Source organism: Drosophila busckii, chromosome 3R, assembly GCF_011750605.1.
Source record: "Drosophila busckii strain San Diego stock center, stock number 13000-0081.31 chromosome 3R, ASM1175060v1, whole genome shotgun sequence".
NCBI lineage: Eukaryota > Metazoa > Arthropoda > Insecta > Diptera > Drosophilidae > Drosophila > Drosophila busckii.
Genome location: NC_046607.1, coordinates 14,303,720 through 14,326,898, shown reverse-complemented (window position 1 = coordinate 14,326,898; position 23,179 = coordinate 14,303,720). Strand labels below are relative to the sequence as shown.

At 38.8% G+C, this 23,179-nt stretch overlaps 2 protein-coding genes across 2 annotated transcripts; both read left to right on the top strand.

The window, feature by feature from the left end:
- The first annotated feature begins 807 nt into the window (after positions 1 to 807).
- LOC108604550 (putative elongator complex protein 1) lies at positions 808 to 5,160 on the top strand. The gene is made up of 6 exons (XM_017994077.1): positions 808 to 1,440; positions 1,499 to 2,651; positions 2,708 to 4,120; positions 4,180 to 4,417; positions 4,470 to 4,831; positions 5,002 to 5,160. Exons 1-6 carry the CDS (start codon positions 877 to 879, stop codon positions 5,064 to 5,066), a joined length of 3,795 nt encoding a protein of 1,264 aa, XP_017849566.1. The 5' UTR covers positions 808 to 876; the 3' UTR covers positions 5,067 to 5,160.
- A 12,127-nt stretch (positions 5,161 to 17,287) lies between these two features.
- LOC108604381 (mucin-5AC) lies at positions 17,288 to 22,718 on the top strand. The gene is made up of 4 exons (XM_017993836.1): positions 17,288 to 20,408; positions 20,545 to 20,641; positions 21,758 to 22,329; positions 22,406 to 22,718. Exons 1-4 carry the CDS (start codon positions 17,374 to 17,376, stop codon positions 22,638 to 22,640), a joined length of 3,939 nt encoding a protein of 1,312 aa, XP_017849325.1. The 5' UTR covers positions 17,288 to 17,373; the 3' UTR covers positions 22,641 to 22,718.
- The last annotated feature ends 461 nt before the right edge of the window (positions 22,719 to 23,179 follow it).

Sequence of the window (23,179 nt, the reverse complement as noted above, 5' to 3'; positions counted from 1 at the left end):
CACATATACGTATGTACTACATACTCTTCCGCAGGCAGGCAGACAGCACGACGCGTAAAAAGGGCGTTGGGCAGTCCTTTTGCGTTCAAACAACAACAAAACTGTCGCAATCTATAACAGACACATGCAATGCACGCACACATACATTCATATATACAACACACATATTTGCATTACATTTTACACCTTACCTGTTTCCTATTCGGCGACGTCGACTGAGGCTGTCTGGCATTCCACGACGCCTACAATGCTGCTCCACTGATGCTGCTGCGCTAATGTTATTGTTGCTGCTGCTGCTGCGGACGACAAGCAGCCATCAAACACATGCACATTTTGATTTCGTTTATTATAAATTATTTATAAACATTTGCACAAGCACACACACTCACACACACTTACACACACGCAATACACTGTCGTTTTTTATACATAAATACATATGTATGTATGTAGGTATGCTTGTAGTTGTGGGGTTAAACTGCTGCTGGTTTTTTTTTGTGGAATTTTCTACACTTTTTTTGTGGCTAACTGGCACACATTTGTTTAAGCCAGCTTTTATTTCATTAATTAGCCAATCTATATTATATTTATAGCAGTAGTTACACGTATGCACACAACAATAAGTTAACGCTACAAACACTCGAATTTTACAGCAACAAAAATTCCGTGAAAAATAAAGCAGCCATCTTTAGGATTGTTGTTAGCTTATCGATCTATCGATATACGTATGATATTTTTTGCATTCAACGGTCACACTGGTAGATTAAGCCCTAACGTGGTTGGAGTAATAACTAAAGAAGGCAGCAAGTTAACATTTACTGTTAAAAATTAACAACAATCATACGCGCACGTTGCTTAGCACGTTTAATATAAACGATGCGCAATCTTAAGCTACAATATTGCAAGGAGCAGAAAACAGGTGTCAAGAATGCCAGGCAACTGTTGCTACAACCTGATTTGGATGTGGTGTATGCAATCTCTGAGGATAAAGTGTATGCCATAAACAGTGTTGGAGAGGGGGATGAAGTCGAAGATGTTAAGACAGTTGTGGAATTGCCGGACATAGTAGGCGCCGAATTCCTACAGCTGGAAAATGTGTTGTGTGTGGCCACTGCTGCAGGCGAGGTAATGCACATAAATCCCGACACATTAGCCAGCAGTGAGGGCACCTTTTGCGATGTGGGCATTGAGTGCATGGCCTGGTCACCCAACCAGGAGGTGGTAGCATTTGTTACCAAAACAAAAAATGTGGTGGTAATGACGTGTAACTACGAATTGTTGGGCGAACAACCGCTAGATGAGGGTCTGGCCAACGATCAACAGTTCGTTAATGTGGGCTGGGGCAAAAAGGAAACACAATTCCATGGCACAGCTGGCAAGCAGGCAGCCAAGCAGTCTGCCGCATTCAAACCGCCCACAGATGTGGAGAGTTTGCCACAGGTAAATCTCAGGCTACGATTTAAGTGTGTAACTAAATGCTTGACTCTGATTCTTTTAGGACATATGCATTTCTTGGCGCGGTGATGGCGCCTTGTTTGCTGTTAGCTATGTGGCCGTGCAGGTGGGACGCACCTTTAGCGTTTATGACTGCGAGGGCAAGCTGCAGCATACGGCGGAGAAATGGAATGGACTGCAGCCGGCGCTGGCTTGGCGTCCCAGTGGCAACTGGATAGCTATGCCGCAACAGCACGCAGACAACAAATCAACAGTGGCATTGTTTGAAAAGAATGGCCTGCATCATCGTGAGTTTCAGCTGCCATTTGATTTACAAGCAGAGCCAGTGCAGCAGCTACACTGGAGTGCGGACTCAGATATATTGGCGGTGCAGACCAGCACAGCGGACGAGCAGCAGCACATTTATCTCTACACCATAGGCAACTACCATTGGTATCTGAAGCAGTTACTCAGCTTTAAGCGCAGCGATCCGTTGGCTTTATGCCACTGGGACAATCGTCTCGGTGAACAACATACGCTGCATGTGCTGCTGGAGAGCGGCAAGCATTATACCTATCGCTGGAACTTTGCAGTTGATTGCCAGATGCACAGCAGCAGTGTCTATGTCATTGATGGCAAGCGCTTGCTAGTGACAGACTTTTCCAAAGCAGTTGTACCACCGCCCATGTCGCAGAAAGTCATAGAGCTGGAAAACTGCATCAATCATGTAAACATATACTCGTTTATGGTCTTTGCGCTTGACAGTGAGCGTGTGCTGCATGCCATTAAACATAATGAGCAGAAGGTGCAGTTGCTGCCCGACGAGCAGATGCTGCAGTCACAGCTGCAGCTGGCGCAGCTGACAAAATGTCGCGGGCACTACTTTCTGGCCACGCAGGTTGTCGCTCAGCACACACGTGTGCTGCTCATCGAAGCGTCCTTCAATACAATACGCAGCTATAGTTTGTTAAGCTCGCTGCGCATTAATGGCACCGTCAATGCGCTAACTGTGGACACAGATCATGCCAAATTCAATACCTGCTATGTGCACACCAGCAACAGTGGGCAGATCTATGAGCTGGCCATAGACTTTGAAGCCAAGAAGCTGCAGCCAACGCGCTGCTTTACACAGCTGCCGCAGCCAGCGGATCGCATTGAATTGTACTTGTATCGTGAATTGCATACGAGCATTGACGATTTTAATGAAATACGTCCAGGTAAATTTGAAATTTTTATATGCTGCAGCTGCTCTAATGCAACATTTTCTTCTCAGCTGCTACAATTGTGGGCTTTCGGGCGCAGCGCTGCTTGCACATACGTGGCAATGATGTCCACTTCGATGCCGAGGGTGTGACGTCTTACTGCTTCGCAGGCGAATATTTGGTTTATACGCGACTGAACACTTTGCACTTTGTGCATATGCGCGATGGTCGTGAAGTTGATACACGCAACATAGAACGCGGTGGCAAGCTGGTGGCGCATGCGGGCAATGAACGTTTGGTGCTGCAGCTGCCGCGTGGCAATCTGGAGGTCATATCGCCGCGCGTCCTAGTGCTGGCTACTATCAAATTTATGATAAACCATCATGTAGAGGGCAAAATGATTTCATATATTGATCTGATGCGCAAGCATCGCATTAATATGAACATTATTTGTGATCACAACCTGTCGGAATTTCTTCAGAACTCTGCAAGATTCGTCGAGTCCGTTAAAAACACACAGTTATGTTTGTTCATCAGCGAGCTGCAGAATGAGGACTTTGCACTGGGCATGTATTCAAGCAACTATGAGCCCAAGGAGCTCCAATATCCGCCAGAATATAGTGTGGAGCGTAAAGTGACCATCATTTGTAGACTATTCTGTCAAATTCTGAAGCCATTGAAGGGCTACAAGGAGTCCCTAATAATGTGCCATGTCAAGCTGGGCCAGCTGGAGCAAGCGCTATTGTTAATCTGGCGGAAATACAAATGTTCGCCAGATGAGGCAGAGCAGCTGTTTAAGTATTTGCTCTACTTGGTGGATGTCAATGAGCTGTACGACATAGCGCTGGGCACCTATGACTTTGCGCTGGTGCTGTTTGTGGCACAAAAGTCTCAAAAGGATCCCAAAGAGTTTCTGCTGCGGCTGAATGAATTGAAGGCGCTGCCCACACCATATCGTTACTTCAAAATTGATGAGCAGCTGAAGCGCTATGAGCACGCCGTGGAGCACTTGGCTGCCTGCGGCGAGCAGCATTACGAGCTGGCCATGGATTTCATTAAGCAGCATCAGCTCTACCGCAAGGCCCTGACCTGCTATCAGCAGCAAACAGAGTTTCATCAACGTGTCTGCGTGGCCTATGCAGATCATTTGCGTGCCAACGCACAGCTGGAGGCGGCTAGCATTATGTATGAACGTGGCGGACAATTGCAGCAAGCACTGCTAAGCGCACGCCACACCCTCGACTGTCAACGCGTGCTGCTGCTGGCGCAGCGTGCGGGCGAAGAATCACTTGAGCAGGTGGCCAATTCGTTGGTAGCGCCGCTGCAGCAACAGCAGCGACATCTGGAAGCTTATGAGCTGGTCAAACAGTTTGCGCCGTCGGACAGTGAGCAGCCGCTACAGCTGCTGCTAGAAGGACGACTCTTTGGGCGTGCCATACACGAGGCATGCAGGCTGGAGGCGCAGGGTGCCACAGATATAATGGGTGCGTACATGTCTTAAGTATCATTAGCCACTAAAATCAATTTATTCTTTTTTGCGCAGCAAACTATGTGCAGCCCGCACTGCTTGACTATGTAGAGATATTGGAGAATACGCTGCAAGCGGATCGGCGACTATTTGTGAATTACAAGCAGCGACTGCTGGATATACGTAAACGCCCGGCGACAGCAAATGATATGGACGTCGTTGGTGATGACATTGATGAGCTGGATTTGCTTTCCGATACAAGCAGCATGCGCTCATCGCGCTACAGTGGCAGCCAAAGCTCACGTGGCTCAGGGTATGTGGCACGTTGCACGCTCGTTGCATTTAATTTTCACTTTCTATTGCAGCAAAACATTTCGCTCGAGCAAAAATCGCCGCAAGCACGAACGCAAACTGCTTAGCCTGAAGCCAGGCAACCCCTTTGAAGACATTGCGCTCATCGATGCGCTGCACAATCATGTCACGAAGCTGATGCAGCCGTCCCAGCAGCAGCTAGTGCGTGACACATGCAAAGCATTGCTCCAACTCCATACAGAGGATGAGCGCGCGTCGCAGTTGCAGCGTCTATATCAAAGCATTGTTACCCAATTGCAGGATGCGCTGGATGAGATTTGGATTCCAGAATTAATGGGCGGCACTGCCCAGCATTTGACCGGACCCAATATTGACTTTTTGGCATTGCGCAAGGAGCAGCGTTATGCTTTAATAAGTGCGTAGCATTTGGCATTTAAGATTAATTTAGTTTAGCAGTTAGAATAATAGACTAGAGTCTATCTTGCTTTTAAAATCATCAACTAAACTAAATAGTCTACTGAATTTTACTATCATGTAACTTTTAATTGCTTTTCATACTTATTCTTTTCATTTCTGTATTTTCAGCTCCCTTGAAGCGCTTCAAACCCCAGTTAAATATAGTGGATTGGCAATTTGAAATGCTGCAGTAGTTATCGTTATTTTTTTTATCAATCATGTTAGTTTCTATCAACTATTTGGCATGTAATGCATTTTTACTTTCTATGCAAATGCCGTGGACCGAAATAAAAAAAAAAAACACCTAATTAACTAACTAAACATGTGCTGGCTTTTATTTACTTTCACTTGTGCTTGCAAGTTTTAAGAAAATTTGTATTAAGAAAAATTATTAATTGCATTTTGTGTTTAATGAAATTAGCGAACATGCAACAGCATCTGGCATGAAACTTTTCATGCTGTTTTTGTTTATTTAGCTGTGAAAAGTGGGTGTATATAAATGTAATGGGCAGCAATTTAAGATGGTAATTGGTACGGACTATCATTTAATAGGCGTTTACTTTTACTTATCACTGTGAAACGCCCTTCAATGTATGCATGAGCACAAATATTTCTCTGATGATTTCCTGTTGCTGCGTTGGCGGCGACGCACAGTGGTACCAACTTACATATATTCATGTGATTTCAGCTTAAGATAAGAATTTGAGCCTATTATGAACTTTGCAACTAAATGTATTTATTTATTAAATATAAGATTAAATTTAGAAAATAATATTTATGCAGCTTTTATCATTTTCATTATTGCTCTTACTACTGTGCAATAGCGTAGACGTCAACGCTGCTGCTTGCAGGTGGCAGCGCTGCATTTTGTTTGACAAGCAACAACAACAAATAAACTGTGAAACTGGTTTTATATTTTATGTTTGTGATTCGTTGTAGGAGCATATTGTTGCCAAGCAGTCCTTAAGCACAGTGTAGCAAAGTCGTGTTTAAAAATTATTTATAATATAAAATAGTTTGCTACATTAATAACGATATACTGGTATTTGCATGTCCTGGCCAATATTTTATCTATTACTATCGAAACTATCGTGTGTCGTCACGGACGATCGTTCAATATCATCTCTAGCAACAAAAACCGAACATATGTACGAGAAAAAAAAAACAAACACATATGTAAACAATAATTTAATTTCGTATCACGAATGAACGCTGGACATGCGCAGCTCTAAAACTCTGCTGCTGCTGCTGAGCTCCAATGTGCAAGCGCGGTCGGTCCCACTCTCGCACTCACTTTGGCGCTCTTTCATTTCAGTGCGCAACTTTGAGCGGAACGGACGTCGACTGTTGCTGCTCTGGGGCTGCTGCGCGATTTGCTTTACGTTTCGTTTCGCGTGTTTTTTGTGCTCCCGTTTAGCGTAGAGCGCCGCATAAATAAATACGAAATTTGTTAATAAACAAATAAGAAATTGTGTGTGTTCTACAAAAATATGTGGGTATTTCTATGTGTTAAAAAAAGCTGTTCCAAAAATTCATATGAAGCAACAAGTGCAAAATAAAAAGCGAGTAAGGAAACGTGCGTAGCTCTAATACATGCAAATGCATATTGCATGTGTGTGTGTGTTTTAAATTTATATTGTATGCAATTTGCATTAATTGCATTATAATTGGCGCGCTTGTTACTAATAGAAATAATTTAATTGTGCAAATTGCAATGAAAGTGTGAAAAGTATACAAAGAGTAAAACTGTTAAACGCATATGCAGACGAGACTGCAACGTTTATTAACAGCTGAGTGCTAATTAAGAAATATTTAAATTTACACTTAAAAGTTAAAGTTGCTGCAACTATCAACGAAAAAACTACAACAACAATTATGGATTTTGGTGAGTCCCGGTGTTTTTTTATATTTAATCTGTATTTGCGCCAAAACCTCATCTACAGTTGGTTTTAAATTCGCTCTCCCGCTCTTTCTGTTTGGGTCTCTCTCATTGTCCAGTTTCCAGCGCTTAGTTGAAACTTGTAAAACGACTTTCAACATCGTTTTTGACATTTTATTTTGTTAGTTGTTGTTTTTTGCTTCTGTGTGCCACTTTGTTGTTATTGTTTTTGCTATTTCTGCTGTTTATTTAATGGCGAGTCTTCTACATACATATGAACAATACATACATACAAACATATGTTCAGTTATTGGTACATGACGTATCCCAGTTCATTAAATGTTTTGTTTTATGCACTTTGTTATAATTAAAAATTACTTGCTGGTTATTGTTGCTATTTTTACGCGTTTCTTGCTAAATAATTTTGTGCATATCGTAACATGTGACATTATGTGCTTTTTTATTGGAAAAATACATTGTATTTAAAAATGTATTTAATTTGTAGCTTACATAATTTTAGCTTATGTATTAAATTTATAAATTTTTAAAGCAATTTCGAATTTTAATTTGTTTGCTGAGCATTATTTTAAATTAAAGAAACTTTAGATTTATTTTTATAATATTTAATATTTTAGACTTTCTAGCAAGTTTCTAAAAATGTCGCCTACAGACAAAATTAGCAAAACAGAAAGTTCATAATGCTAAATACTTAGCTAGACTTAAGATAAAATAGTGAGAATGCGAATAAGTTTTGATTTGACTTTTGCAACATTATGTGGCATTCAACACTTGAGTTTTAATTGCTGCTAAGAAAACCAAACAATAGAACCCAACAACAATTGCATTATGCATTTGCAACAAGTAACAGCATAAATTGTTGATAATGGGGGAGGCCCTGGGGCGGCAACGTTTTGAATGCCAAATGAGCTGCTGCTGCCGCTGCCGCCAACGTAGATGATGATGAAACGCTAAGTGAACAATTTTCAACTCTTATGCTAAGCTGGCGGCGGAGGTGCCACCAATGTTGACTTCCATGGAATGTGGCAGAGAGAACGCGTTTGGAGCTAAGACCGGTTTTTTTTTTGTGGTATTAGGCTGTGGCCTATGGGCTTATGATTGCATATAAATCTTTGTTTTTATAAGTACTTTAAGGTTTGCATGGTCAGTTCTCAGGTCAGCGTTTCAGATAAGAGAATGGCTAACAAGCGACCTGAGACGGAGACGCAGACGGAGACTGCGACTGCGACTGCGATTGAGACCCGGTTTTGCGGTCTGAGTCACGTTCAGCACTTTGGGTCTTGAGTCTTGTTTTTTGTTTATAGATAGACGTGCCTGCATACATAACTATTGCCAACTGAGAGGTTGAGTAACATGTCGCGAACAAAAAACAATGCACAATGGCAAACAGTGTTGCATTGTATATTATGATATAACTAACATATAATCGGATGTATAGAATAGCAAATGTAATTGGTAGCAGGTATTTGTATTATAAAATATTTAAGACAAACTTAAAAATTTAGTTCAACTAAAATTCTTTAGTTGTGCTTTTAGTTGGCATATAAACCTAATAAATCAAAGTAGCAAAATTTAATTTAATTTAAATTTTTGTAATGAGTTTAAGCTCTGAAATGAATTAAGGTTGCGCCCTGTGCAGACCCAAAGACCTGACCTATGTCGCTTTTTGTTACTCATTTGTGGTTCTCTCTCTCTCTCTCTCTTCGTCTTTGTCTTCGTCTTTGTGCTGTCAATGTTTATCGGTTTATGTTTCATTGTCGTGCTTTGCTTTGCTTGCTGCTTTTGCATTTTGCAATCAACGCTGCTGACCAGAACTTTAGAAGCTTGGCTTGAAACTTGAGTTTGCTCATTTCCTATTTTACACAATTTAATTGAATTAAGACCTTAATTAATTTGTTGACAGACCGCAATGTGGCAATGTCAATGAACGTTTAAGCGCAGGTAACTAGACAAATAGAGAAAGAGAGCGAATGAGGGAGAGAGCGTGTGCCCTCAGCTTATTTTTATTCATTTAAAACTATTGTACTTTTGCTTGAAATTAATTCAATTCTCGCATTGTGTGCAGCTTACATTTTATTTTTATTTATTCGAACATCGCTGATTGAACTTAATTGAATTACGAGTTCTTATGCTGCTGCTACTGCTTCTTCTTCTTCTTGTTAGTGCCAGTTACATGCAAATGTAAATGTTAGTTGGCATAGTTCAAGTTAGATTGGCCCTGAACTGCGCACAGTATGCTTAGCCCAGTTTATAAGCAGTTTCCTTTTAAGGCTAAAAGCCTGCGGCATATGTATGGGTGTGTGTGTGTGTGTGTGTGTGCAGCTGCAACTGTTTTTGTTTACCTTTCACATGAGACCATTGAGGGCAGGCCACACATTTATAAACATACAACTAGCCTCTCTTTTTTTAACATTTGTTTATGCATTGCACAGTTGGCTTACTCAGATGTATCTGTAAGATACTTGCTTGCAATTCTTCGCTGCAGACGCTGCATAAATAACATTTATAAACAATGCAAGAGGTGTGCTGGTCGCTACACTGCCACAAAGAACTTAGCAAGTTTTTTATTTATAAATTTGCATTCTACGTTTGTTTATAAAACACAAGCACGTGCAATTTGGAAACATAAAAATTACATTTTTGCATATAAATTACTATATGAGGTTCTTGAGTTCAATGTTTGTTAAGTTGGATCTGAGGGTCTTGGAAATTCCGCGTAGCAGCATTTCCTAGAATCTTCGCATTTATTTATAAAAATAATAAAAACAGGTTTAGCAACTTTAAGCAGCTTAGGGGGCAAGCAACACAATTTATTATAATTGTACGTTCATTATACATTATATGGCAAACTTATCACATTTAATAAAAAAATACACAATTTTTTATTGCCAATTAGAAGTTTTTTTTTCTTTTTGCAATTGCGACTTAGAAAAATCTTTTTAATTGAAAGTTTATATAATAATATTAATAAAATAGCAAAATGTTGACTGCAATAATCGAACTATAAAATTGAGAATTTTGTTTATGCAAACTTGCATTGAATTTTTTATATTTTTACACATTTTTTAGCTCATTTTTTTAATGACCTTTCTTTTGGCTCCGAACTTACGCAAGCGACCTTCGATTTGAAGGCACGTTACCACCTACTGAACGATATTTTATGTTTTTACACAGTAGTGCTAATCAATTAGTGCTACAAAGCCTTGAACTTTGTTAAAGTTTTTTAATAATTTAGTTAAACATGCGAATATTTGTTTATGTGTATTTATAACTGGCAATGACAAATTTGCGTGTGCAAAGTTAAACGCCGTTGAAAAGTGACCCAAAAAAGAAATGAAAAAAATAAATTGCAAATGTAAAAAAAATATTTATGTTAATAGCATAAGTCATTGGCACTAAATATTGAACAAGGCTGGGAAATTAAATGTAAAAACTTAATATAAAAAATTGTTTAATTAAGTGTCATATGTAAGCAAAACTTAATGAGATTTTCGCTTGCGTGGGAGACAATGAAATGAAAGCGCTTATTGAATTATATAATTATATAAAAAGATAGAGACAACGCACTTGCCGCCCACATAATCCGCAAACAAGTTGAAAATAGAGCGGCGTAGAAAGAAAAACTAGTTAACCAACATTTCAGAGCTGTCCAAAGCCTAAGTGCTGGCCACTGTATCTTGTATCTGTTAGATACACTCAAGTGCGACTTGCGCTTGCAACAGAAAGTAAAAGTGTGGCGTTTACTTTTGCACTTTCTTTTAATAACAAATATGCGTTGAAAATTGAGCGCCCCTATGCATTGATTGTTAATTGTAACTTAAAGTTACAGCTACATACACATAGATACAACTGCTTGTGTGTGTGTATTGTAGCTAAAAGATCATTTACCTTGCGAAAATTCGTCAGCGTTGCGGTAATTTTTGCATTGTTTGCTAGTTGGAATATTTTTTGCTAAAACAACTGCTGTGTTTTTTTTTACTGACACTTGCCCTTTTTAGTTTGCATACGTAACGGTTTTTACAATATAAAATGAAGCTTCAGCTGGGACAAAATAGTTTGACTCGTGACTTTGTTGTATTTGAGAAGATTTAATGTAATGTAATTTAAACTTTATGTAAATAAATTAAAAGTAAGCAGGCAAAATCAAAGCTAATAGCAGAATTTTAGTGCTGTAACGACTATGATATACACTTTATAGCTAAGTTAAGCTTTGATTCAATTTTATAAATTCTCTTCTTAAGTTTTTATTCTTAGTTTGATAGGGATTTATGTTTTTGCTAATTTTTAACTGGCAACTCCTTTAATTCAAATTGCCAATGACTAACTTTTACTTTTAGCAGCCTTCAAGCAAACGAAGGACAAAACTCTAAGCAACAATCACTTGAACAACTCCCACATTCAATAATCCATTTTAAACTAACAGTACTTGCTATATAGAAAATCAGCTGGCACTCAACATATTTAAGCTGTAGATAGCGCTGTGGCTTTAAATTAGCATTGCTATGGGCATTGTTATTTTTTATTGTTATTGTTTTCGGACATTATTGCATGTGTACTGGTTTTGGAATAATTTGGGTTTTTTTTCTCTTTTAATTTTTTGTTGTTGGTTAGTTACGAGCATTAAGTTACAGCCATGACGCAGTGTGAACCAAATTGAGGTTATTCCACTACAGACAACAGATGAGTTAACACTATATGTACATATATATATGTATGTGTGTGTGTGTGTGTGACATGCATTAGAGTGTGAGTCACACACATGCGCTGATTTTGGCTTTTGTTATTGTTTTTTGTCGTGTCTACTGAAAACTTTACGCATGCGCCTCGTTCACAGCTGCTTGTTGGCTTAGAAAAAAATCACGTGAGCTGCAATTTTAAGTTAACATGTGAGTAAACAATTTAAATTTAAATAACAAATATTTAAATATTTTATTTTTAATTTATTTTAAAATTTTGCTTTATTCAGTTAATGCAATATTAGTATTTGTTTATTTTTCAACTATAAAAAATTATAAAATATAAATAAATATATTTATATTAAAGTGAAATAATGTTAAAATTTTTATATAGTTATATAAAATATACAAAGCACTGATAGCAACAAATTGTAATGTCTTTCAATTTGTCCATTTGAGTTGATTTATTAACATAAGCCCACTCTAGTTGCAATTACCTCAACCTCGAATAAAACTCAATTTGTAAGCCACTTAGATTCGCAACAATGGAATTATAAATAGCAAAGATATACACACGGTTATATTTTTGCTGACAAATTGAACATAACTAAGCTAAGTGACCCAAAAAGTAAATGAATGAAATACAAAATAAGCAAAATGAGAAATGGAAGTCAAGCTCTCTATGCTTAATTACCTAAATGCATTAGAGGCAATTTGTTTATGCAGGTAAATTAACAAATAAATGCAGTGTAATGTAACTATCTCTCTCTCTCTTTTTGTCGAATGCCATAAATCAACAAATGTTGCTTGACGTTTATATAATTGCATAAGTAAGACTTACATTCGTTTTAGTTGCTCAATTTAATTCCAAAAATAGTCAAACTAATGTAAATGCTTTAACATGGCGCGTGTTATATATCGAAGCGTGTCTTTATTAAATTGATCTAGATTATAATCTATGCTCAAATTAGGGTTTTGTTTTTTTCTATTTATGGGGTGGCTATGTATAGAGTGGGCAAATTGCTAGTGGAGCGTGCATTAATTTAGTTTTAATTATATTAGAAGGCTAAAGCTAGAACATTTTATGCTTAAAATAAATGCAGCTTGGAAAAAATCGGTATAACATAAATCAGTTTTAAATATCTAAAAAAAAAAATGTATATATATTTTTGCTTGCAAACTTTATTTATGCATTTTGAAATCTTTTTTTTTTATCTATGCATATTTCTAATTTCACGGAACTTGTAGCTTGCGCTTTTGGCAAATTCTCAAGTGCACAAACTGTGACGTCATTTTTAATTTGCTAATGCTGAACTTTAACACGCATACAAATAAATTTTTAAATATAGTTGCTCATTAGTGCCTGCGTCAAAGTACAACAAAATATTAATAAATACAAAAAAAAGCAAACAGCCAAAAAAAATGCTGACCGGTCTATTTGCAGACAGTCAACGCTGCCTGGTTCAATAAACGCCAGAGGAAGGTCAAAATTGATGTATATGATTTATTTTGAAAATTCGGTTGTTTTTGTTGACTTGATTTCGTTTTTAATTACGTTGAAAGTTTGTGATGTCTTTGATTTCCCTTCAATATGCGTGTGTGTGTGTGTGTGTGTGTGTGTGTGTGATATAAGCATGCAAATGAGTCACAGTCTTTGGTTCATCTAAACAATATGGAGAATTGTATAAATAAGCAGCGAGTGAGATTTGAGCCGCCCAAAGCGTTCGAAACATGCGATTCCCTCGTATATAAATTACTTTGAATGTGTGTGAAAGATGCGCTACGCTTAGAGTATATAACTGTTATAATGATAAAAGACAATACACTGTAAAAAAAAAATATATATAAATATAAATTGCTTAAATTTAATTTGACACTCATTAATGTTTCACTCTTGATTTCTTTTGCATAGAAATTATAAGAAAACTTTCAGACTTTAAATCGAATATTATGTTAAAACAACTTTCAAAACTAAACATTTGGAATTAACAAAAACCTACGTATAATTACAAGTATAAACAGTTATAAATAAATATAAATTGACGTACATTTATCTATCAATGTGTAGATTTCTCTGCAGCTAAATCAGAATTTAAATCGAATATTATGCCAATTTAACTTTCAAAACTCAACATTTTTAACTGTCACTTATATAATTACAAATCGAAATAGATATAAACGGCTATAGTTATAAAAATAATATATCACTTGTAACATTTAAACATATAGATTGCAAAAATATTATAAATCTTTCTCTGTGCAGATTTCTCTTAATAAAAAGTATTGCCGCTTCGATTTAAAATATTTCAGACTTGATATCTAATATCCAATTAAGCATTTTCAACATTTAGTAGATTTCTCTGTATGTGTAAAACTTTCAGACTTTAAATCTTAATATTATGCCATTTTCAATTGTCAACTTTTCTTTTTTTTTTTTTTGCACAACATTAAAGTTTTAACACACGTATAATTACAAATCCAAACAGTTATAAATGATAGTTTTACGAACGTCAGAGCACTAACGAAGTTCCACTTGCTTCCCATTTACAGTTGACTGACTTAGTGCTAAAAAATAAAAACACACATCACATAAAAGTAAAGTATAGTGTGCCTCGCTATTTATTAACATTATTGATAAGCATCTTTGCAGTGCGTTGTCTGGAACTGAGACTAAATGCTTTATATACTATAACTGTCTGCATTCCCAGAAGAGAAGAACTGCGTGTAGAATTAGAAATTTGGGTTAGCTTCGTGTATGCGCGTAATTTAGTTTGGAATGCAATAGTTATGAAACGGCCTGAACTCAATTCTAATTGCAGCAATTATAAATTATAATTTTCATAGCTAAAGCATCTAATTGCGCTGCATATAACATTTGTTTAAATTTCCCTGAGCCAAGGCTTTATAATCTTTTTTTCTCTGCTTTCAACATGCGACGCCAATGCAAGTGAAATCATCTTAATTGCAAATCGATTTCAACTTCGCGTCGTGTCTGCATTACTGGGCCGCATAAACTGGTTTAACGATCATCCCAATCACGATCGGATTCCGTCATTAGCCTGAAATCAACGCGCATACTCAGACACAGTCAGAGTCGCAGTCTAAGTCTCAGTCTCAGTCTTAGACTCTCTCATAAACTATAAAGAATGTTTTTTTCACATTCTGAGCCATTCGTTCATGTTGAGCGCTTGCCGCTGAAGCGGAAATTGTTGCAAGTCTTCGCCAATCTTGGAATATAGAGGAGCTGCTCTTTGGCTGCACTTAATTTTATTGTTGTTGATGGCATCACGTTTCAGTGGCAGTGGCAGACGTTGGGCCAGCGAGCGAGACACTTGTTTTGATTTGGGTTAAGTGCAGGGTTCAAATTGCACTCACTACTCTCGTCGTAAGGTTGTGCCTCATTTTGCTCTAGCCCACAGCCGTGTGCTATGGCAATTTGTTTATGTGCTATGCCTTCAATTTTCTAATAAATTACATCAGTTGAACGTTTTTTCCCAAGATTTTATATAGAAATAAACAGCTTTTAATTTGTATATTTAAGTGAATCTATGCAGGTTTAAAATTTGGGGAATTCTTCAATTAATAAATTTTTAAAGAATGTAGAATTCCCATAGCTCGTCTAATTCATACTCCTAGTCGTAGTAGTTATATTAATACATTTTTTTTTCATGCTTAACGAATATAATAAAAAAATATATAAAAAAATATAATTAAAGTGTAAAATGATTTTACACGAATGTAGAATTTTTAGAAATTTTGTGAAAGACCAAAAAGAATTATTTTTATTTATTGTTAATTCTGAGCATCCACAAAAGTATGCAATGGAATTGATAGTTAACAAGTGCAGTCCTAAAAATTCGTTGCATACTTTAGAGGAGCACAAATAAAAAGCAAATGTAAGGCTCAAAAATTATTTCTGATTGAATTGTTGTAAAATACTATATAATTTTACAACACTATAAATACAATTAACATATTTTTGTTAATGTTTCAAATACAATAATTAATGCAGACATGACTTTTATGTTGTCATCATAATTGTTCTTAAGGTAATTTTTTTGATAAGTCAGTAGGCAGTTTCTACTATCTACCTATAGAAAAAATATATGTAAAGAGCTCGGATGCGGTATAAATATAAATTTCTAATTAAATAAATAGTTTGCTGGCTATGTTTAACATTTTTTCGCAGCTGCTGTTCGCTACTCTCTTAATCTCTTATCTCAGTTGCGGTTAACTGAACAGTTAAGTCTGTTGGCATTGAAAGTGAATTACCTCTACCGATTCCACTTATCAGCAGCAGCAGCAGCAGTAACGTTGACATTAAAAGCAAACTAAAAAAGCAACTTACATACATATTCCAAAAATATTTATTATGACTGCTCGACTGGCTTTGAAATTGTTTGTATGTGTGTGTGTGTGTGTGTGTGTGTGTGTGTGTGTGTGTGTGTGTGTGTGTGTATTTGAGTGTTACTCAAATAAAATCTTATCAGCGACAGGCAGTGCTTTTGGCTTTGGCCAAGTATTAGTCATCGCAGCACACGCCAAAAAATATGAACTGATATAATATGAGAGATACATATGTATAAATAATTGATTTATATAAATTTGGAACTTGAACTTTATGAAGGAGCGAGAGTGTTGGGCATGTCACGCCTACAAAACTTTTTTCTGTTGCACCACTGTGCACAGACAAATGCTATTAGCGTTAATTGGCTACGCGGCTCATTTGGGAGGCTCAGGTTATAGGCAAGTCCACCCAATCCTACATTGCATGCATTATTGACATGACATCGGGGCGAATCGCCTGGCTAGATAACAAAGCAACGATAACCATGGTGAATGGTAAATGTTTGAATGAAAGCAACCCCTTTAAACTTCATAGTACATAAATAGCTGCTCGACACGTATATAAAATGGTTAAAATAGTTATTATGATGGAGCAGTGCATATGAAAACGATGAACTTAGTGCCAGGCATTGCAAGTTGAGCTTGGTGCACTTTTTTTTCTTTTTGGGCTCTCAATTGAATTGACTATGGCGTGCATTGTGCAGAGTTGAATGAACTCGAACACTTTACTCCAGTTTGAGCGGCTCATGTCGTCAATAAACTGATTGAAAACTTGGGTACATATTTATGTGGGTTCGATTTTGTTATAGTTTTTGCTTTTGTTTTTGCAGTGCACTCAACTTTGCTTTAGTTCAAATTCAAGGCACAAGTTAAAGCTAAAACTCAAATTGCGTTTGTTAAAAATATTTGTGAGCGCAGCTTACTCAACCTTCAACTAATTGGCTTAATTGTAAAATACTTAATAAATTTTCAGCCGTGCTCATAAACAATTAATGCATTTGATTGGGGGCTGCACACTAGATTATTCCAGACTATAACATAGTGCAGTCAAAAGTCTGTCTATGAATAAAGAGAGAGACAAGAGAGAGAGAGAGAGAGAGTGAGAAAAAGAGAGATAGGAAGAGAAAGAAAAGAGGCAATTATAGAGAAGCTTTCTACAAAATATTTGAACGTTCCTCAACTGGCATGCAATCTTTTTATATAAGGCTACTGCTATAACTATTGCAATTTCATACAATATTAAACTACAAAATTATGCTGCTTATTATTATTTTTAACCAAGTTTTTTTCTTCTTTGAATTCTTTGCAGTTTGCGCTCATTGAAATTACAAAATGGCAAAGCGAAGCAACGTAAAGCAAAATAAATTACAATAATGGGCACAAAAACTTTAAGCTAAGAAGAAGCAGACACTACTACAATAAAAAAATAATAAACAAAGCGAACATTAGCAACAACAATTTGAGCGCGCAGTAAGCCAGCAGAATTTTTAAATAAATAATTAAACGGGCGAACGAGAGAGAGAGAGAGAGAGAGCAGCAATGCGCCAAAGTAGTTGCTCTCTGTCCCACAGTTGGGCACTAATGATCGCCTGTTTGCTGTTGTGGGGCACAACGACGTCGCAAGCACGTTCCGTTGCGAAAAGAGAAACCACCAATGGGCGCTTGGATTTGGATGCCTTCACAGCTGACCCTGACATTGTTACGCTGAGCAGTGAAAGCGTCAATGGAACGACAAGCCCTCAGCCCGAAGAGTTCACAAAGCTGCAGACGAATAATGAAGGAACAACAGCGAAACAAATGCAAGTGAATGAGGAGACTAGTGAGTCACCAAGTGTGACTACGCAGCTGGAGCTGCAGCTGGAGCACAAGAGTTCCACTGAAAGTGTGCAAGAGAAGGTGAAGCCAAATATAAGCACTGAAGCTGTTGCAGCAACAGCAACAACGCAGCTACCGAAGCTAATGCCCAGCACTACGGATGTGCCAGCTACAAGCTCCAGCAGCACACGCGCTGAGGATTCCGCTCGAGCTATGCACTTTGCCACAAGCACTGAACGCGGCTATGCCTTTGTGCCCATAACGCCCATGAAGCTGCGCCCGCTGCCCATGACATCGACAACAAGCACTGAAACTCCTGCAACTAGTGAAGTGGCGCCACAGCTGCTTGCCGCCTTGCTGCATGCTGCAGTTACAGTTACTCCAAGCACTACAGCTGCCTCACAAGAGAATATCATAGAGCTGGGCCAGCTGCAGCCGCTGGACGAGAAGCGCACCAAATACATAAGCGACAATGCAACAAATGAGCAACAATTGTCGCTGCCCAATGTAGCCGAAGTTTGGAGTCTGGCAGCCATGAAAATGGTGCCCACAACAACAACAAGCAGCACAACAACAACAACAACTAGCAGCACTGAGGCTGGCAATGATATTGAGCCGCAGCTGCAACAAAATCAAACGCAGCAGCATAAGGAAAAGAATCTGCTGGACTGGCAGCAGATTATGTTAATGCAAACTGGGCATGAAAATCAAACAGAGCTGGCCTTGAGCACCACATTGGATGCTACGGAGGCGGCAACACAAGCGACAACATTGCAGCTGGCGCCAAGCACAACAACAACAACTGCAGCAACAACAACAACAACAGCAGCTGCAATTGAAAGTGTAACAGCTGCAAGTACAACAGAGCTAACAGTTACTGTTCAGCCGCTGTTAACAGCGCGCACAGCAGCTGCAAACGTAACAGCAGCGCCTGAGCCACTGTTAACAGAGCAAACTGCAAGCGTAACAGCAGCAACAGCTGTTAAGCTGCAATTAACAGAGCAAGCGCAAGAGACTACAGAGCCCACAATAACAGCAACTGCAACAGCTGTTAGCGAGACTGAGTTAGCAACAACAACAACTACCAAGCCAAGTGCGTTGAACGCCACCCCCAATATACACGAAATGGCAATGAAAGCAACCACTCAAGAGAGTAATGAAAATAGCGATAAAGCTAACGATGTTGACGGCGACGACGTCATGAACGTCTCTGTCTCAGTCGCAGACACAGCCAAGCCGACAACAGCGCAGCCAATAGCAGTTAGTACGCGAACAGCTGGCGAAGTGAGCACAACAACGGCAACGACGCAGACAACGCCAACGCCTACGCCAACGTCGTCGTCGTCGTCAACATTGCACGTAAAGGTTGATGAACAATTAGCAACAACAATAGCAACAATAATAATAGCAACAACAACAACAGAAAAAGCAATAGAGGCAACGCCAACGCCAACGGAAATTGTGCAAATTAGCAATGAAGTGAATTTAGAAACAATTACAGTTAGAAGTGCTACAAACGATAATATAAATAAAAGCAATGAGAACAAGCAAAGTGAGCAAGCGCAAGCAAGTGTCGTCAACAATTTATTAATAACAGAGCATACAAATAACAGCGCAGCTAACAGCGCTGAAATCAATAATAATATTATTGCTACAACGCCAGCAACAACAGCAACAACAACAACAACAACTACTACGTCTGATTTAATTACATTAAAGGACAAGCTTTTAAATGAGCAGGAGTCCACATTGGAAGGCAACAACTTGAGCGAAACAACAACAAGCACAACTCCAGCTACAACAACAACAGCAGCAGCAACAACAGAAGCAACAGTTGCTGCTGCAACAGCTGTCATTGGCAATGCGCTGGATGAGAGCAGCACAGCAAAAACTACAACAACAACAACGCAAGCAACAACAGCTGCAAGTGTAACGGAAACTAACGATGAGAACGATGATGAACTTAAAGATAATGAAGACTCAAAGCAGATGGTTACAACCGATGAGCAATTGTTAGCCAAAGTGAACATGGATAGCACTACGACAACAGCAGCAACAACAACAACAACAAGCAGTACCTCAACAACAACAACTACGCCTGCAACAACAACGACAGCAGCAACAAGTAGTAGCAGCAGCAGCAGCACAACGCTGCCTACAACAACAACAAAGGCTGCAACAACTACAAAAACCACAACAACAACCACTGAGCCTGAGCCTATTTACAGCTCCAGCGAGAGCAGCAACACAACTATGCTGCCAACTACAACGCCAACCACAACAACAACAACATTAGCAACAACTTTAGCGACAACAACAAGTAGCATACCAATCATGATTAATGCACATGAAACTCCCACCTATATATTGGATAACAATCAAATGCCACATGGCGCACGCACTGGCGGCACCGACGTCAATGTCATCATAGCAATCACTGTAAGTGTCATCGGCGTTGTTGCTTTAGTGCTGCTGGTTGCATTTCTCTATTTGATGCGCAAGCGCCAAAAGCAAATGTCCTATGGTCAACGCTGTCGTCCTGTTAGCCTCGATGCATATTCGCTGGACAATGTCTCAGTGCTGGGCAGCGTGCGACGCAAGGGACGCGATCTGCGCGCCTCGAAGCGCACCTATGGAAATGCAGCCTTTGATGATCCAGCGCTGCGGCACAATCTGCTCACTGCCAGCGAATTGTGCAAGTTCATAGGGCAGCGCTCCAGCATTTTTGAGGAGTTCCGCGATGTGCCGCAGATTATAGCGCGTGCGGATGAAGTGCCCGCCGGATGTGAGGATAAAAATCGGTGAGTAGAAAAAATACGTAAAAATAAATTTTTATTTATAAAAATCTGTTGAACTTTCTTTGTTGCCATGTTGCGCTTCCTGTACACAAATTAAAACTTGAACTGGAAATCTTGAAATAACCTCGGAAAACCGCAGCTACGCCAACGTAATTCCACTTCCTGAGACGCGTGTAGTGCTGCAACGTCAAGGCGATGATGACAAAACGGAATATATTAATGCCAATTATGTGCGGGTAAGCTGTGGGGGAAGATGCTACTGTTAACTGAGGCAAAACGTAAACAAACAAACATACGAGGCATACATATGCGTGGGTTGCTAACTGTACATTTTGGCCTGGCCCTAAGGCTTAGCCTAGCATGACGTCTTATATCTATATAGAGGGAGTGTAGCCACATAATTGTATAGCCCATGAGATTAGCGCAGCGCTCGCTGCTCATGTTTACCCATTAAAATGATTTTCCTTTCGTGTGCGCTTTTCGCTGTTTGTAAGCAAATGAGCGCGAAAATGCAAAACAAAAAAACAAAACAGTTTGTTTAATGACAATAATAGGGGAAAGTTGTAAGTAATACCTTGCGCATTATTATGTAGTACACAAGCGCTTTAAAGTTTGCTCTACATTGGCAAATTATTATTAGATTAAAGCAATTGACTGATTCATGCAGCAAGATGTGCCTGATTCTAAATGAATGTGCAAATAAAATATAATATAAATGTGTTAGGCAAACTGCTTAGTAAAATGCATACGCCTTTATATTAAGTATACGCCACATTGTGCGCCAGCATTGAGGTGTGGCGTATAAGCCTTTTAGCTGCACTGGCAATTGCCATATGCATTCAAGCGCATCTCAAAGCCTGTGAAGTGTTGTTTTTGCTCGTAATTGCCACTTGTTGAACGCAGCACTAAGCAGCTGTTCAAAAACTGAGTACAGCGTGATTAAAAGCGCACACACACACATGCATATCTCATTGTTATATGAAGGTGTGTAAATCCGTTGTGTAGCTAAAACAATTTATATTTTATAGTTAAGTATGGCTGCGCGCTTATCTAAAGAGAGCGCCATTCAAAAGAGCGTAAGAAATATCAAGAGAGTCAGCTTGCATGTCTGAGGAGCGATCTTCATCAGCTGTGTTTTGAACTCGTGTTCAGTGATGCGTGACTCGCCATAACACGCACGAGCTCATCTCCAACTGTTTGCTGTAGTATTTGCATGCACTTGATTAAATGTTATGTCATCAGTGAATTTTTTACATACACTACAAGAAATTAACGTTTACTTTCTTTACTTTTCACTTATTATGGTATTCAGTGTAGCATATGCTAATACATTTTAATTATTTGCTACACAGGGACCGAAAGATGCGCCCAACTATTACATCGCCTGCCAAGCGCCGTTGGAGAGCACAGTGGGTGATTTTTGGCGCATGATTTGGGAGCAACAATCGCGTGTAATTATACAAGCAACGGATCTGAACGAGAACGGCATTGAGCGCTGTGCAGAGTATTTGCCGCCATCGGTAACGCTGGATAATCACAGCAGCTATGGCGACTATCAGGTCACGCTGAAGCATCGTGAGGTGAAGGACAAGTATGCCATCTCAACGCTGATGCTGAAGCGTGCGGATGGCGATGAGTGCCGTGAGCTGACGCACTATTGGTACAAGTGGCCGGAGGCGGGTGTGCCGCTGGAGGAGGCGCCCATCATTGCCATGCTGCTGGAGGCACGCTCGTCGCTCAAGTCTTACGCCTTGGAGCAGGCCAATGAACTGAAAGAAAAGTCTTCAACATTAACACTTAAGTCGCTCGAAGCGCCCGCCAATGGGCAGACAACAAAGCCAGCGGAGGAGGTCAGCACCTCGAGCGCTGCTAGTAATGAGATTAACGGCAATGTGGCCAACAAAAGCGCACGGAGTCAGCAAGGGTAAGTTAGCCAACTTGTGTTTGTTTTCATCCTGTGCTGCATGCATATATGTTAATTGTTTTGTTTTCTCCTTTAGACCGCTAACCATTCACTGTTCCCCAGGTACGGGACGTACCGGCACCATTATTGCCTGTGACATGGCCATACGCAACCTGGAGACACCCAAGCGATCGGTGGACATACCACAGCTTGTGTATTTTGTGCGTCGTGGGCGCGCCAGTGCAGTGCAGACCAAGGAGCAATACGAATTTATCTACAAGGTGGCCAATATGTACGCGACCAAAATCACAAATCTGTCAAATGATAATTGAGACTCTAGCCAGTCATAACATTTAATCAAGTCCTTATATACGTGCTGTATTCATAAATATTATAGTCATATAGTCATACAATATACCTATAAATATTTATAATTGTATAATATTATTGTGTATAAACATTGTATTTAATTATTAAGTATTATCGCTGCACATGCAATTGCAATTTTGAATTTGAATTTTGCGCACCTGCACATTTTTTGTGTTGTGCTTAAGATTTTGATTTCAAATGTATGTTTTCCTTTATTATTGTGATATATTCGTATATTTGTAAATCTCTAAATAGTTTGTTGCATATATTAATTAAGCATATTTGTTTCTTTTCTTATAATTTGCGTTATTCAATTACAAGAATGTTGTGTAGATTTTTATATTTTTAATTTACTCAGATATGTATGATGAAGAAAAGTGTAAGATGTAACTCATTGCTTTAAGAGCTTTATGTATTATAAATCGCTTAATAAAAAGCCTATACATATTAAATTGTTATTATTGTGCATGTTTAAAAAGCAGTACTTTGAAGATCGGTTCCC

Coding starts and splice junctions, on each gene's coding strand:
- LOC108604550 (XM_017994077.1), top strand. CDS start 877: ATGCGCAATCTTAAGCTACAATATTGCAAGGAGCAGAAAACAGGTGTC. Junction 2,652..2,707: donor TTTTAATGAAATACGTCCAG/GTAAATTTGAAA, acceptor TTTTCTTCTCAG/CTGCTACAATTGTGGGCTTT. Junction 4,121..4,179: donor GGGTGCCACAGATATAATGG/GTGCGTACATGT, acceptor TTTTTTGCGCAG/CAAACTATGTGCAGCCCGCA.
- LOC108604381 (XM_017993836.1), top strand. CDS start 17,374: ATGATCGCCTGTTTGCTGTTGTGGGGCACAACGACGTCGCAAGCACGT. Junction 20,409..20,544: donor GGATGTGAGGATAAAAATCG/GTGAGTAGAAAA, acceptor GGAAAACCGCAG/CTACGCCAACGTAATTCCAC. Junction 22,330..22,405: donor AGCGCACGGAGTCAGCAAGG/GTAAGTTAGCCA, acceptor TTTCTCCTTTAG/ACCGCTAACCATTCACTGTT.